At 44.1% G+C, this 17418-nt stretch overlaps 1 protein-coding gene across 2 annotated transcripts in view; it reads right to left on the minus strand.

Annotated features, from left to right (window-relative positions):
- The window catches only part of LOC132381635 (ephrin type-B receptor 1), a 653754-nt gene that overhangs the window by 9872 nt on the left and 626464 nt on the right, over positions 1-17418 (minus strand). Inside the window, exons 15-16 of one of the 2 annotated variants that reach the window (XM_059951207.1) lie at positions 16240-16395; positions 11485-12424 (exon numbers count right to left, since the gene is read on the minus strand). In XM_059951207.1, the coding sequence (XP_059807190.1) occupies positions 12316-12424; positions 16240-16395 (265 nt within the window). In that variant the 3' untranslated portion in view covers positions 11485-12315. The remainder of the gene's footprint in view (positions 1-11484; positions 12425-16239; positions 16396-17418) is intronic. The other variant, XM_059951218.1, reaches the window with a different exon arrangement.

Below are 17418 nucleotides of genomic sequence, written 5' to 3' on the forward strand. Positions count from 1 at the left end.
TCCTTCAAAATTTAATACACATCTGCAAGATCACCTGTCACTCCTGTACACTTCAGTGAATAATGTCCCAACCTTCTCAACCTCGCACCAAATCACAATCGTTTGAGCTCCAGTAACATCCTCATAAATCTCCTCTGCATCTTTCAAGTTTAAAGGCAACCTTCCGCAGTAGAATGATCACAACAGAACAAAATGTTCCAAATGCAACCTCACTAATATCATTTACAACTACGGCATAATATCCCAACTTCTTTACCTCAGTTCCCTGTCTGATGAAGGCCAGCATGCCTAAAACCTTCTCCACCACCCTATCTACCTGTGATGCCACTTTCAGGGAATAATGTACCTGTACACCTTGCTTCCTCTGTTCTACAACTCAGGTCCCTCTGTGTTACAGGTGTGTTGAAGCATTAATAAAATAACATCTCATAATGCAGAAACTCTGATCGTCTTAAGGAAATTCTACTGTAATTTGTATGAGGTTTATATCATTTAGAGAATGTCATTTCAAATCCAACTGTAGCAGCTGGAGAATCCAAATTCATTTTAAAACCAACAGTTGGGTCATGAAAATACAACTAATCCACTTAAGTCCTTCAGGGGAAAAGAATTCTGTCATTAGTTTGACAGTTTAACCTGAAGTTTAAACCCTCACCAATGTTACTGAGTTTTAATTGTCATCTGAATGACGTTGAGTTACAGTTGTTTGAGAAAACAACTCATCTGCGAGGGACCAGGGATGGACACCATATCTGTGTCATCTACATCCAATGAATGAGCTGAAAATGTAACAAGAGGCTTCAGTTATCTTCTTAAGATTGATACAGAACTGTTTCTTATTCAGTTTATTCCAACCTGTTTCATATCATTCTGAATCACACATTAAGGCTAAAAATCTTCTGATCCACACTCCCAGCTTTCATTGCAATGACCAACCTCTCTTCGCAAACATATCTAATTGCCTACTTAACCCGCACATATGGCCTATATCAATCACATTCCCTGCAACTTATTCAGCAAGGCTATTATCTGTCCTGTTAAAAAGGCATTGCTTGACCTCTCCCTCCTCCCAGTCTTCTAACTCTCAAATTCATATCCCAAGGTACTTAACCCTCCCCCACCCTGAGCTGTCTCAGTTTCCTCTAATCTTCAGAACTTCAATTCAGATATGTGTCAAAAAATAATAATTTGGGTGCCGGGATCTGAATGAACAAAGACCTGATTTAGGAATGTGACTCTCAGTCTGATAATGCCTTTGCCAGGAGCAGCAGACAGCACTCATTGACCCCTGTGACATCTGCCTCGATAATATATCACCATCAGCCTAATTACAATCAATATGGGTTTCATTTAATTCTTTCCTTTGACTAAGAACATCAATCATTCATTGGTAGTTCAAGCTTTTCATTTTTGGCCATTGTAGCCCTTTAATTTATATACAGAGTTGATTAATATAAGGCTAGTTGTTTTCAATTTCCTATCATATGTAGATTAATAAAAGACATCTTAAATCTCATTTACATCGCATACTGGAATCCTTTGACTACTGAGTTTATGATAGTCAATCCCATTTTATCTTTGGAAATTAAAGAGGCATTTTTTTGCTGCTTTTGTTGGAGTTTTCACACAACTATGGAAATTGGAGGGGAAAACAGAACTATAGTACCAATTGGATCATAACATGAGTATGTTCTTAAAAAGGTGGCTAGTTAAGAATAACTGGTTGAGATTGGGGCTAGACAGCAGTTGGAGATGTCATGTAAAGACATTTCCAGATTCCAACTAAAGATGCCAATAGATGCCAAGGCACAAATCAATTGTTAAATCAGAACAAGTGCCTTTAATGCTGGGAATGGGTCACTCACAACTAGTTTCCGGGAGTAATTAATAGGAATTGGGGAGAATAGAAAGGGCAAGGTTAAGATTGGTGTAAAAAATGGGTGGTTCATAGTTTGCACCGAGTTCGTAAAGGGACTGTATTTGTGCTGTATTTTTCGGAGGAAGAGCTGAGGCAATTTATATAGATACGTTGAGAGAAAGTGAAATAAATACATTGAAAGTGGTAGGAAAAGAGAAAGAAAGATTAGTGCAGACTGACCTGTTTCTCTACTGTAAATTCTGATGTATACTGAGAGGTCTCATGACAAAATATGGACTTACTGTATGGATGGATGGTGTAGAGCATAAGAGCGCTGGTTAAAGAATGGATTGTGTAACTTGATGTGTTTGGTTCCTAGGCTGGGGAGTTAAAGCTCAGCACCTGTGAATCTAATCACCACCACACTTCCACCGTTCAGAGACTGCCTGCCACTGGGTCCTGTCACAAAACAATCACTCAACTCGCACTTCCTCAGTCATTTGTCAAATTCTGACAGTGGCTCCCTCGAGTTAAGATGCACGGTTTCTTTTCCTTCTACTTATTTGTTTAGCTTGAGGTACAGACTGTCACACAGGTCTGCTGCAGAAGTGCAGCCCTTGAATAACATTCAAAATAAGGAATGTAGTGATTGTCTAGCTGTCATACCACAATACTTAAAACACAATCCTCTGAAAGAATCAGGTCTTTTTCTTGCTTTTGCCAATTATTCCTGTATAATCTGAAAGTACAACTTCTTGAGATCCTATGAGGCCCCTCCGTTGGTTGGGGTTGACCACGAATGTTGTGTCCTAGCTGTCTACATGATGTGCAAGTACATGCACCTATTATACCTATTGTCAATAACTCCTTAATGATGTATTGCAGCTTTTTTATTGGTAACATAGAGTAACAGAGTCCTGATGCAATTGACAATCACTCTGTCCCCAGAGATGCTAACAGATGTGTTTTTTGTTTAACTTTAGATCCCTGCATCAGCAATCCCTAACAGTGCTGATGTAGAGGGATCTTGGGACAGCTCCCTGAAGTGGCTGCATAGAGCTACAGTTTGGTAAAGAAGGCATATGGCATGCTTACCATTATTAGCTGAGGCACTGAGCTCAAGACTCAGGAAGTTATGTTGCATTTTATAAAATTCAGGTTAGGCCACATTGGAAGTGTTGCATTCACTTCTCCTCAGCCCATTACAGGAAAGATGTAGAGTGTTTAGGGAAAGTACAATAGAAGTTTACCGGGTTGACGCTAGGATTACATAGCATGTGCTATAAGGAGAGGTTGGATAAACTTGGGTCGTTTTCTCTGGAGCAGTGGAGGCTGAGGGGAGATCTGACAGAGGTCTATAAGGTGATGAGAGGTGCTAACAGCCAGTATTGCTTTCTCAGGGTTGCAATGTCTAATACTACTGGACATGCATTTAAGATGAGAAAGGGAAATTTCTAAAGGATTTACACAGAGAGTGGTAGGTGCTCGGAATGCACCATCACTGGTGATGGTAGAAGAAAATACAACAGATATTTAAGAGGCCCTTAGAAAGTCAAATTAATCTGTAGAGCATAGAGGGATATGAACATTGTGTTGGCAGAAGGTATTAGTTTTGTTAGATGTTAAATACTAGCTTAATTAGTTCACTATAACATAGTGGGCCAAAGCGTCTGTTCCTATGTTCTTGTGATCTTGTGTCTACATCTTGGCGAATCTCATCTACACCTCCTCCAGCACAGCCACATCCTTATTATAGTGTGGTAATGTGCTTCCCTGCTGTTTGTCTTCCTCCTTGCTTGAGAAATGGATTTAATATTTACAGTTTTCCAAATCTGCAAGATCTCTGCAGAAACCAGGATACTTAGGGAGATTACAAAGACCACATCTACTATTTCTGTGGCACGTACTTTATAACCCTGTGTCATTAGATCCAGGGAATTACTCAACCATTAATTATTAATCTGACAAAGTGCCTATGACCTAAAACACTGACTTTCTCTACCCACACATGCTACCTGACTTGCTGAGTATTTCCAGCACTTTCTGCTTTTTGTTTTATGTTCCCAGTGTCACCAGTTTATGTTTCACTTTCATCACTGATGAGTAGTTTTACTCATGATCAAGGACTACACTCTACTTTGGTTCCTTGTGGAAATGGGACCCGCACTCAGGGCCTCACGACCAGCCGCTTTCTGATATCCCAAGGACGTTGCCTTGAGGGCTCCAGAAGTTTGTGGCTCTGGGGATGTGCTGATTCTAGGCCAGTGCCCCTCACGAGAGAGCACAGAAAATCGGGAGCAATGGGTTAGCTGCCGGGGTTGTGTGGCACCTTTCTTAGGCCAACTCTTTGGGTGCAGAGCTTGGATACAGTGGTGCAACAGACTTCTAACACTGTAAGTCGGCGAGTTGTTTGTTATGTCTCCCCTCTCACTGTGAAACAGCGACATCGCTTTTTCCCTGATTAGGGAGAGAGCCTGTGGTATGTCGAATTACTGGGTGAACGAGTAGTCTTTGGGATACTGCAAGTCTGTGTCTTTATTGATGCTTTGCTGCACGCTTGAGTGCCTGATGGAGGGTGCTGATGCTTTTTTTTGCTGGTGGGGGTGGGGGGTCATTGCTTTGCTGCTGTTTGTGTGTGGGAGGGGGGATTTTGGGAGGCTTTGGGGTTCTAACATTTAGCTGTCATTCATTCTTTGGGGCACTCTGTTTTTGTGGATGTACATTGTATACATTTCTCTGACATTAAATGTACCTATTGAAACCTACTGCTTGAAGCTCTTCCCTCCAGTAGCCCCTTGAATATTCATTATTAATTGAACATTTCAGCATTTTGTACTGCGGCATTGATCAAAAATTAAACTCACATCAACTCCCCCAAATTCTACACACCGGGGGAAACTTAACCTGCTAACCCATATGTCTTTGTGATTTGGAGGGACCCATGGGAAACACGTGTAGTCACCGGGATAACAAGGAAATGCCACACAGGGAATGAACCCAGGTCCGTGGGCCAGTGAGGCAGCAACCTTACCAGCTGGGCCATTGAGCCACCCTCTCCAAATAAGACACCTGATGCTGCAGATCGAGTATGGTTGTCATGCAGACAGATGTAAAGGTTTTCAGACAGAGGTTCTCTGACTTACATTTCAACTCGTAGGTAGAAACTGAAGCAGGTTTTCCTCCAAAGTTAGGATCGATCGAAGGTCACACCCACATGGGAACTTAGTGTTCCTCTAATGCCTGAGTTGTTATCAACTGTAAATGCTCAAAACCCACAGAGAACTGCCAATTGCAAGGTATGTTCATCCCACTGGGAATACTGAGAGAGTCAAATTCAATGCCACCATGTGGAGCTGACAGCAGATAGCTCTGACAGATTCCAGGGAAGGAAGAAGCAGAGAGCAGGGAGGAGGAAATGGAGATGGCAAGCTGGAAGACGCAACACTGTGTCTCTATTCTAGAGTGCACAGAACCTCTCTTAACGAGGCTTGCTGAATACACAGAGATAACCCAGATACAGGAACAGGAGCGACACACTAAGTTCCTTCAACCTTCTCAGACATTAAACAGTGGAGCCCAGAAGTTGTGATGTGAGAGAAATGTGTACTAAACCTGTCAGGTGCAGCTGTGAAAGCAACCAATGCTTTGTGTACCCTGCCCATTACAATATATATTACAATATTTAATGGATTATTGCATGCAATAGAACAGTTTTTGCATACCTTGTGCACATGACCTGCTTTCTCCTAGGGCACACAGAGGACCTTAAGTTCATTTCCGATAGGGAATCGAGCATGACCTGAGTGGTAGGGTCTCTGATAATGGATGCTGCTTTCCTACAACAAAACTCTATGAAGATGTGTTCAATGGTGTGTAGGGCCATATCCACTACTTTTTGTAGGATTTTCTGTTTAAGGGCATTGCTGTTTCCATATCAAGCTGTGATGCAATCACAATATACTCTACACCACATATTTATAGAAGTTCATCAAGTTTTAAATGTCATGCCAAATCTTTGCAAATTCCTAAGGAAGTAGAGGCTCTACCGTGCTTTCTTCGTAACTGCCCTTACATGCTGGGCCCAGGACTAGTCCTTCAAAATTTAAAGTTGCTGACCCTCTCCACCTCTGATCATCCGATAATTACTGGATATGGACCTCTGGTTTCTTCCTCCTGGTCAATAATCAGCTCTTTGGTCTTATTGATATTGAGTAAAAGGCTGTTATGACACTACTCAGCCAGATTTTCAATCCCCCTCCTATAGGCTGATTCATCACCACCTTTGATTCAGCCTGTGACAATGGTGTCATCAGCAAACTTGAATATGGCATTGGAGCTGTGTTTAACCAAACAGTCGTAAGTGTAAAGCGAATAGAGCAAGGGACTAAGCACACAGCCTTGTGGTGCATTTGTGCTGCTGGAGATTGTGGAGGAGATGCTGGCAATCCAAACTGACTGAAGTGTGCAAGCCAGGGAAGTTGAGATTACATTTAGATTGCTCATAATCTCATTGAATCTTTCAGTGACTCAAAGACCTGACTGGTCTAATTCTGCACTCAATTTATCTGTTGGTACGTTTAGCTACCACAGTTCTCGGCTTCCATCTTCCATTCACAATAGAAACCAGATATGTCAGTAATATCTACACAGGATTCTCGCTCCATGCAGGTTCCCAGAACTTGCCAATGCTTCATTCCAATATGAAACCATTTCTCAACAAAGGAAACTCAATATTGTGTGATCTACTCACCAGTCGACATGTATTTAGATGAACATTTTAAATGCCATGGCACAGGAGGCTGTGGGTTGTGGAATTTGGAATTGAAATTGGTTTATTATTGTCACATGTACTGAAGTACAGTCCTCTCCCGATGGCACTGGTGAGCTGCGGTGACACTTTACTGGCAGCAAACAAAACTACAAGCTATTCTAATTACACCTTCTCTGCACTACAATCACTGCAATCCACAGCCTGAAATTTCCCTTTGGGAGTTGTGCTCCTGAACCAGCTGTACAACCTTGGCATTTTTTGGAGTACTATGAAGGACTCAGCTAATTGAATTCTCGAGAATGCAGGTACGATCGTGGTGGCCATTGGGGCCCAGGTCCAAGAACGATAAATGTTTGACTGATTTAAGTGCCAAGCCTGATTAAAAAGGTCAAGGTATCAAGGCCAAAGATGAAGGATGAGCTGGTGTTCAGCTCAGTTGCCTCAATGATGAACTGACTCTGCAGCTGTGGCCTGTAATTTCCGGTGCTCACCTCAGCGTTGAACTGGCTCAGTGTCTGTGGCCTTCAGCCACTGGGCTTCCGAACTGGCTTCAACACCTCAGCGTTGAACTGGCTCAGTGTCTGTGGCCTTCAGCCACTGGGCTTCCGAACTGGCTTCAACACCTCAGCGCTAAACTGGCTCAGTGTCTGTGGCCTTCAGCCACTGGGCTTCCGAACTGGCTTCAACACCTCAGCGTTGAACTGGCTCAGTGGCTGTGGCCTTCAGCCACTGGGCTTCCGAACTGGCTTCAACACCTCAGCGTTGAACTGGCTCAGTGTCTGTGGCCTTCAGCCACTGGGCTTCCGAACTGGCTTCAACACCTCAGCGTTGAACTGGCTCAGTGGCTGTGGCCTTCAGCCACTGGGCTTCCGAACTGGCTTCAACACCTCAGCGTTGAACTGGCTCAGTGGCTGTGGCCTTCAGCCACTGGGCTTCCGAACTGGCTTCAACACCTCAGCGCTAAACTGGCTCAGTGGCTGTGGCCTTCAGCCACTGGGCTTCCGAACTGGCTTCAACACCTCAGCGCTAAACTGGCTCAGTGTCTGTGGCCTTCAGCCACTGGGCTTCCGAACTGGCTTCAACACCTCAGCGTTGAACTGGCTCAGTGGCTGTGGCCTTCAGCCACTGGGCTTCCGAACTGGCTTCAACACCTCAGCGTTGAACTGGCTCAGTGGCTGTGGCCTTCAGCCACTGGGCTTCCGAACTGGCTTCAACACCTCAGCGTTGAACTGGCTCAGTGTCTGTGGCCTTCAGCCACTGGGCTTCCGAACTGGCTTCAACACCTCAGCGTTGAACTGGCTCAGTGGCTGTGGCCTTCAGCCACTGGGCTTCCGAACTGGCTTCAACACCTCAGCGTTGAACTGGCTCAGTGGCTGTGGCCTTCAGCCACTGGGCTTCCGAACTGGCTTCAACACCTCAGCGCTAAACTGGCTCAGTGGCTGTGGCCTTCAGCCACTGGGCTTCCGAACTGGCTTCAACACCTCAGCGCTAAACTGGCTCAGTGTCTGTGGCCTTCAGCCACTGGGCTTCCGAACTGGCTTCAACACCTCAGCGTTGAACTGGCTCAGTGGCTGTGGCCTTCAGCCACTGGGCTTCCGAACTGGCTTCAACACCTCAGCGTTGAACTGGCTCAGTGGCTGTGGCCTTCAGCCACTGGGCTTCCGAACTGGCTTCAACACCTCAGCGCTAAACTGGCTCAGTGGCTGTGGCCTTCAGCCACTGGGCTTCCGAACTGGCTTCAACACCTCAGCGCTAAACTGGCTCAGTGTCTGTGGCCTTCAGCCACTGGGCTTCCGAACTGGCTTCAACACCTCAGCGTTGAACTGGCTCAGTGTCTGTGGCCTTCAGCCACTGGGCTTCCGAACTGGCTTCAACACCTCAGCGTTGAACTGGCTCAGTGTCTGTGGCCTTCAGCCACTGGGCTTCCGAACTGGCTTCAACACCTCAGCGCTAAACTGGCTCAGTGTCTGTGGCCTTCAGCCACTGGGCTTCCGAACTGGCTTCAACACCTCAGCGTTGAACTGGCTCAGTGTCTGTGGCCTTCAGCCACTGGGCTTCCGAACTGGCTTCAACACCTCAGCGCTAAACTGGCTCAGTGTCTGTGGCCTTCAGCCACTGGGCTTCCGAACTGGCTTCAACACCTCAGCGTTGAACTGGCTCAGTGGCTGTGGCCTTCAGCCACTGGGCTTCCGAACTGGCTTCAACACCTCAGCGTTGAACTGGCTCAGTGTCTGTGGCCTTCAGCCACTGGGCTTCCGAACTGGCTTCAACACCTCAGCGTTGAACTGGCTCAGTGGCTGTGGCCTTCAGCCACTGGGCTTCCGAACTGGCTTCAACACCTCAGCGTTGAACTGGCTCAGTGGCTGTGGCCTTCAGCCACTGGGCTTCCGAACTGGCTTCAACACCTCAGCGCTAAACTGGCTCAGTGGCTGTGGCCTTCAGCCACTGGGCTTCCGAACTGGCTTCAACACCTCAGCGCTAAACTGGCTCAGTGGCTGTGGTCTACACACACCAGGTTCCTGGACTGGTTTCACTCAACTCAATACTGAACTGGCTCTGTGGCTGCGGCCTGCAGACACCAGGCTCCTGAACTGGCTGTGGACTTACTTTCAGGGACTCTGGTTCATGTTCTGCGTGTTACTTGTTTACTTTTTTATTGTTTGCTTGATTTGTTCTTCTTCACACACATTGGGTGTTTGACCGTCTTTGCTGTGTGTTCTTTTTAAATGGGTTCTATTGTGTTTCTTGTAAGGAGACAAATCTCAAGGTTGTACACAGCATAAGCAAGATAAAGCACAACCAATGCAGAATAAAATATTATAGTTATGGAAAAAGTAATGTGTAGGCAGATGATAAGGTGTAAAGTCATAATGAGATTGATTGTGAGGTTGAGAGTCCATTTTAGCACACCGAGGATTCATTCAACAGTCTGGTTGCAATGTGCTACCTAATGGGTTTGTGTAACATGGACATGGTGCCTGAAGGGCCTGTTTCTGTGTTGTGTGTATTTATAATCATAAAATGCCTTGAAATTGAGGACCCAATGAGTCTACCAATGTGATTGGAGAGGTTTTGTTGTTATTGAGAGTTTTAGAGTGATAAGGATGTAAATTAAAACTAGGACATTATAATACTGGTGTGTAGCACAGCAAAGTTTTATCAGAACCTATCAACAGTGAGTCATGAAAAATTCCAGTCTACCCCAGTGTCCTTTGTACACGATATGTACATACAGTCAGATGACTCAACATATGGACAGAGGTGCTGTCTCATTACATGCTTGATTGGATGCCATTCACTTGTACATGTGGGAGCAAAGCAGGCCACTCATACAATTTGACCAAACTAAGTGAAATTTGGCATCACATCCAACACCTGGACACCCTTCCCCAACACCCCCCACAGCAGGATTTCCCTGGAGTTACCCCAACATTCCAATCAATTGTAACACCATCAACTGGCCTGCAAACAAGCTTGTAACTTATAAAGAGGACACTTAATGGGTGTGCAAGTGGTACAAGAAATGTCTTACAGGTCAAGATACCCAAAGTCAATGCTGGTTTATCTCGCTGTCTGTGTGAAGTTTGCACATGCTCTTTGTGACCATGTGAGTTTCATCCCGGAGCTGCAGTTTTTTCCCACATATCAAATACATTATATGCAGGTGGGTGGATTACTTAGCCACTGTAAGTTGCTCCTGGTGAAGGTGAGTGAGAGACCAAATCTCACTAAATTCATCAAACTCATTCAATGAATTCAATTAGTCATTGAATTCTCAATTTCAGTTGTCCAGAAACACAATCCACAGTGTTGAAGTGTTTTGAGAGGTTGTTGATGAAACATATCAACTCCTGCTGGAGAAGCAACTTGGATTCAATCTAATTAGCTTACTGGAGCAACAGTTCCACAGCAGATGCCATTTCATTGGCTCTTAACTCAACCTGGAACATCTGGACAGCAAAGATGCATACAACAGGACGCTCTTTATCAACTACAGTTCAGCATTCAATGCCATCATTCCCGCAAAACTAATTAATAAGCATCAAGACCTTGGCCTCAACACCTCCTTTTGCAATTGGATCCTCTGATTTCTCACTATCCTGGAAACCCTTCACTCTATAGCTTATCCAGAACCTATCTATCTCTGCTTTTGAAATATTGTAAGATTCTATTTTTAGTGGTCTTTGAGGAAGAGCGTTCCAAAGATCATTATCCCTGGGAGCAAATAAATTTCACCTCCCACTTGTTTTCAATGGGCACTTAAACAGTGAACCTTAGATCTAAGTTCCCCTACAGGAGGAAGTATGCACCCCAACATCCACCCTGTCAACAAAAACTCAGAATCTTCTCTCAAATCCATCTCTCTCATCAAAACTCTAGTGGATACAATCCTAGCCTGTCCAAGCTTTCTTCAAGACACAACCTACCCATTCAAGTACACCTTCCCCAGTGCATGGCATCCTTTCTTGTATAAGGAGACCAGTGCTGCACACAGAAGTCCAGCTGTGGTTCTACAACCATATATCTCAACACTTCTCCAGTTTTGTATTCTTGTTCACATTATATCTAATATCACTCCTAATTACTTGCTGTGCCTTCATGCTGGATTTTTGTGAATCTAATTCAAGGACACCTGACTTCCTTGCATCACAGAGTTCTGGAATCTCGCAGCAAGAACTTCTGGAGGTAAAGTACACCTGAGGTACCGAATGCAACTCATCGTCCCCAACTGATAATGATGATCTGTCACAGGTACCTATTCAAGTTGTGGAAAGGATGCCTGGCTCCTCAATGATTCACGGTGAGGGGAAACATACAGAAACACAATTAAAGGGCAAAAAAATTCCACACTTACCAGCAAGTTGATGCAGCAACATTCTGAGCACTGGGTTTAACAGACATCACTGTAATTCCAACAAGTACTGACACACAAATTAAAAGGTCCATTGATGAGAGGTGCAACATGACACCGGAGGTACTTCATATCATTGTCCTACAACACCTCTCTTGTCAAGCAAAATCAGTAGGTCTGTTGCTTGTACCGCTTGCAAAGATCCTCATCTTGTTCCTGTACAGTCAATCAAAACAGCTGACACGAAATCTGATCAGAAAAACCTGCCAGCTGCAAGCAGATCATATGATAAATACTGACTTCCCCTCTCTTCAAGTGCAGATGGCTCAACATTTACCAGCATTGAGTGTCACTGCTATCAAAACACAGACATAGTTGCAGAAAATGCAAGCAAAGAATGATTACTTCTCATCATCTTCAATATGAAGATATAAATGACTTTGAATCCATTGTTGGGAAAGGGGCAGTCTATTGGCACCAACATCTGAAGAAAATCATTCATGAAAAAAAAGAAATGCATCTAACAAACATCAAAGAATAGCACAGCATGTTCTTTGGAAAATTGGATATTTCTTCAATCAATTCCACTTTCACAGGCCCTTATTTCATGAAGAGACAGAGTTTTTTTTTAATTTAAAAAAATGCCCAGTTGAATCTGGAATCTGTACTGTTCTTAGGATAGGAATGCACGATTTCTGAACAGGCTGGGGATCAGTCTGGTAGAGAGTAACAATGTGTTTCCAGAAGAATGATCCAGGGGCCATGAGAAATAGTCTGGCTCTTTGTTTTGCTTTCCTCCAGTGCCGCTCCGTCACGTCCCATGATCCCCTGCCATCATGCCATGGCTGAAGTGGATTGGCTGATCTGTCCTCTCATTGACTGAATGCTGTTCAGAATTTTCTTCTGGTGACCGGCCAAAGTGACCCCTATCCTTAGCAAATCCCTGCAGGAAATATAAACAATCATTTACTTAAAATAACATCATTGTAACGTGGCTGCCATTGGGTTTTGCTTTGCTATCTTTGTGCACACGGGCATGTATGTTTTAACCATGTCGCTCCTCTATCAAGAAAAGGCACAGTTTGTGTGACATGCCTTGAACTTCTTCACCTCCCCCTTAATGAGTCACTTTCACTAAACAGTCAACATCTTAATGAGCTCATCCTAACACACTGCAGCCTCAACAGTCCCGTTTCACCAAGAGAAAAGGGAGCAAATATCACGAAGAAGAAAAGGAGTAGGGTCCCCAACAAAGCCTAGACCTTGGCCCAGACTTATCCACAGCCAACATTTGGCACGGGATTGCACCTCATGAACTTTATTGGATGGGTATTGAGATCTTCAGTTGAAGGTCAGGTCTATGATTCACAGCAGCAAATGTACCTCTGAAGCTCGGTGTTTGTTCACATCACTAAATGCTAAACAGCAGTGAAACTGGATGAGGAATCAGCGGTTTAAACCAGCCCATCTGAAAAGGCAGAATTTGCTGTGTGGTCTTCGGGTACAAACATCACAACATTAATTCAGCTCCCCACTCTCCTAACTTCAACTTCCTCTGAATTTTTTAGCACATTATTTTTCACCTGAGGTCTGACCTCAGCTGGATTTGCAGATAGGGGGAAGAATCATACTGGGGTAACACTTCTGTTCTTATTAACACCAGGAAGTCTGCAGATGCTGGAAATCCAAAGCAACACATGCACAATGCTGGAGGAACTTAGCAGGTCAGGCAGCATCTATAGAAATGAGTAAACAGTCAATGTTTCAGGCCAGGGCTCTTCATTAGGACTGGAAAGGGGAAAGATGCCAGAATAAAAAGGTGGGAGAGGGGAAGGAGGGTAGCTAGAAGGTGATAGGTGAAGCCAAGTGGGTATGAAAGATAAAGGTTTGTGGAGGAAAGAAGCTGATAGGAGAGGACAACTGGATAAGGGGAAGGAGGAGAAGTCCTGGAGAAGGTGATAGGCAGAAGAGGTAAGAGGCCAGTGGGGATTAGGAGAAGAGAGGAGGGGGAGGGAAATTATATTTTTAATAGAAGGAGAAATCATTATTCATGCCTTCAGGTTAGAGGGTACACAGATGAAATATGAAGTTGTGCTTCTCCACCTTGATGGTGGTTTCATCTTGGCACAACAGGATACCATGGACTGACATGTTGGAAAAGGAATGGGAATGGAAATTAAAATATCTTGCCACTGAACTTCAGGGAATCCTGTACTAGTTCTCCCAAGACTCTTCGCACCTCTGATTTCTGAACTTTCTCACCATTCAGAAAATAGTCTATGCCTTTATTCCTTCTATCAATGTGTATCACCATACACTTATCTACACTGTATTTGCTACTTCTCTGCTCATTGTCCTAATCTGCTGAAGTCCTTCTTCAACACTACCTGCACTCCACCTATCCTGATATCATCTGCAAACCTGGCTGAAGAGTAAACAACTTAGTCTTCCAGATCATTAACGTATACGGTGAAAAGTAGCCAACCCAACACCAACCCCTGCAGAACATCATGAATGGCAGCCAACCACAAAAGGCCCCCTTTATTCCCACTCTTTGCCTTCTGCCAGTCAATTAATCTTTTGTCCATGTTAGTATTTTACCTGTAACACCATTGGATTTTATCTTGTTTCACAGCCTTGTGTGTGACACCTTGTCAAAGACCTTCCAAAAGTCCAAGTAACATCCACTGACTCTCCTTTGTCTACCTTGCTTGTTATTTCTTCAAAAATTTTCAAAATTTGTCAGACAAGATTTCCACTGAAGGATACTATTGATTTCTACGCATTCTTCATAATGGAATTTAACATCCTGCCAATCACTGAAGTCAGGCTAACGGGCCTATAATTTCCTGTTTTTGGCTCCCTCCCTTGTTAAAAGGTGAGGTGATATTTGCAACCAAATATCACTCTACCTTTTAATCCTTGAAAAATTACTATTAGTGCCTCCACAATCTCTGCAGCTACTTCTTTCAGAATCCTGGGGTGAAGTCCATCTGATCCAGGTAACTTACCTACCTTCAGACCTTTCAGCTTCCCAAGCACCTTCTCCTTAGTAATAGTGACTACATTCACTTCTGTCCCAACACTCTTGATTTCTGGCATGCTACTGGTGTTATCCACGGTAAAGTCTGTCATAAAACTGTTATTCTGTTCATCTGTCATTCTCTAGTTTCACATTGCTATCTCTTTTGTGTCATTTTCCAGTGTGCAATGTTCACTGGAAGTTTTCAGGATGTTGGTGAGGGTAGATTTGGAATATAGTTTTCCGTTTTGAGCATCCTTGATGGGAAAGGAGCCATTACGAAGGAAGGTGTGCAGTGGAGATTTATGGGGATATTTTCAGGACCTGAAGGAGCTTGTCAATTTCATCAACTTTGCCTCCAGCTTTCAACTTGTTCCTCAAATTTACTTGCTCCATCTTTGACACCTCTCTCCACATTCTCGATCTCAAGGTCTTCATCTCTGGAGACAGAGATGAAGACATCTTTTATATGATATCTTATATGATAAATGATATCTTTTATAAATCTATTGACTTTCATACTTGTAAAAGTCCTGTTTACATTTCTTAGTTCCTGCTTCTCTGCAGTGTCTGTTCTCAGGATGAGGGTTTCCATTCTAGAATATCTGAGAAGTCCTCCATCTTCAAAGAATGAGTTTTCTCTTCCTCTACCATTGATGCTGCTCTCATCAACATCTCCTCCACTTCCCCTACATCCGCACTCATCTCATCTTCCTGCTGCCATAACAGGGATAGAGTTCCCCTTATCCTTACCTACCACCCCATTATCTTCAGCATTAGGGACACCATTCTCCGTAACTTCCACCATCTTCAATGGGATCCCACCACTAAACACATCTTCCCTTCCTTTCCTGCCCCCACTCTCCACTTTCAACAGGGAACCCTGTCTATGTGACTCCCTTAACCACATTCTCCCCATTGATCTCCCTTCTGGCACTTATCCCTGCAAGCCGAACAAATTCTACACCCGCCCCTAGACCTCCTCCCTCGCCACCATTCAGGATCCCAAACAGTCCTTCCATTTGCAGTGGCACTTCACTCCATCTGTCGGGTATTCCTCTGATTCCAGGGCTCCTGGTATGGCCTCCTCTATATCCAGGAAACCCAAAGTAAATTGGGCGACCGCTTCATCGAGCACCTTCGCTCTGTCCAACACAAAAGGCTGGAATTCCTGGTGGCCACCCATTTTTAATTCCATTTCCCATTGCCATTCTGACATGTTGATCCATGGCCTCCTCTACTGCCACAACAAGGCCACTCTCAGGCTGGAGAACGAACACCTCATGTTCTGTCTGAGTAGTCTCCAACCTGATTGCATGAACATTGTTTTCTCTAACTAGTCATTTCTCCACCCTTCCCCTTCCCATTCTGGCTCCTCCCTTATCCCTCCTCTTCTCCTCACCTGTCCATCACCTCCTTCTGGTGCCCCTCCTCCTTTCCTTTCCCCCATGTCCACTCTCCTCTTCAATCACACTCCATCTTCTTTGGCCCTTTACCTTTTCCCCACCTATCACATCCCAGCTTCTCATTTCATCTCCTCACCCCCCACCCACCCACCTTCCCTCTCACCTGGTTTCACATATAACCATCCAGCTTGTATTCCTTCTCCTCTTCCCACTTTTTTATTCTGGCTTCTTCACCCTTCCTTTCCTGAAATGTCAACTGCTTATTTCATTTCACAGATGCTGCTAGACCTGCTGAGTTTCTACCCAATGAGATGTCTTGGTGATACTCACTCTGAAGTCATCTGTGTGCTTAACTGGAGTGAGGTGAATCCGGAATTGAGGAAGTTCTCTCTGTACTGACTCATCTTAATTGCACTGAGCCAATCTTCTACTGAGGTAAAAGCAGTGAAGTCAGGGATGCTAGGATCCAACAGGGGTTGAGAAGGCCTGGTTTGGTTAGAAAACAAGATAAAGTAACATTATTACACAGGTATGGAAGACTGTCTTAACACTCTTTCTCAATTACACTCTCAGGAAAAGCTAGGGTCACTACTCTCTGATAGGTAAGTGATAGAATCATGGTGGAGATGATGACAATGTGGAGGGGATAAAATGGATTTGAGAATTAGTGTGAAGGTGTGTGACCAATGGTTGAAGCAGACTTGGTGGGTCAAAGGGCTTGATGTCTCTTCATGAATCAACAGTACACTTTTTAAACAGGTAGCCACTCTGGCTCCACTTTCTCAGTTTGGTTCTGTGAGTAGCATATATTTCCACCAAAGGTCAATGATCAAAACTACACTTGGAGACTCGAGGAGCAGACTATTCAGTGCTCCGCTGTTAAGGCAACTCAGGTAGTTAAGTGAGTCTCGAGCTGCCCTTGCATTAGTTGGATGTCAGTTGGTTGGATGAAAATAGCATTAATTAGAGTCATTGAACACTGCAGCACACAGAAACAGGCTCTTTGGCCCATCCAGTCAGTGCCAAACCATTAACCTGCCTAGTTCCATCGACCTATGCCCAGACCAGAACCCTCCATATGCCTCTCTTCCACGTACCTACCCAAATTAATTAATTAATCAATCATGGATTGGGCAACTGCTATGTAAATATATCCTCCTAAGCCTCAACACAAAGATAATGGACAACTGCTTGATTGACTGCCTGCAAATTGATCTATTTGTCTACAAAATCACTGCAACCACATTTCAAAAATAATTGGCAGGAAAGCACTTGGGACATCTTGAAGAAAAGGTAGTTCTATTGAAATAAAAGTTTATTTCCACTGCTATTAATTTTCCCTAAGAAGAGACAGTTTAGCCACACTCATTTGCACAGCCATTTTCCAAGGTCATTGCTCAAGTAAGTATGAATTAATCAGCCTTGGGCTTGGGAGCTTTTCAGAACAGGAACCTGGAACACGAGTCAACTTTCCTTATGATTTATGAAAGTCAGTAAGTCTGTAGACAT

This window comes from Hypanus sabinus, chromosome 2 (genome assembly GCF_030144855.1).
Source record: "Hypanus sabinus isolate sHypSab1 chromosome 2, sHypSab1.hap1, whole genome shotgun sequence".
Taxonomy (NCBI): domain Eukaryota; kingdom Metazoa; phylum Chordata; class Chondrichthyes; order Myliobatiformes; family Dasyatidae; genus Hypanus; species Hypanus sabinus.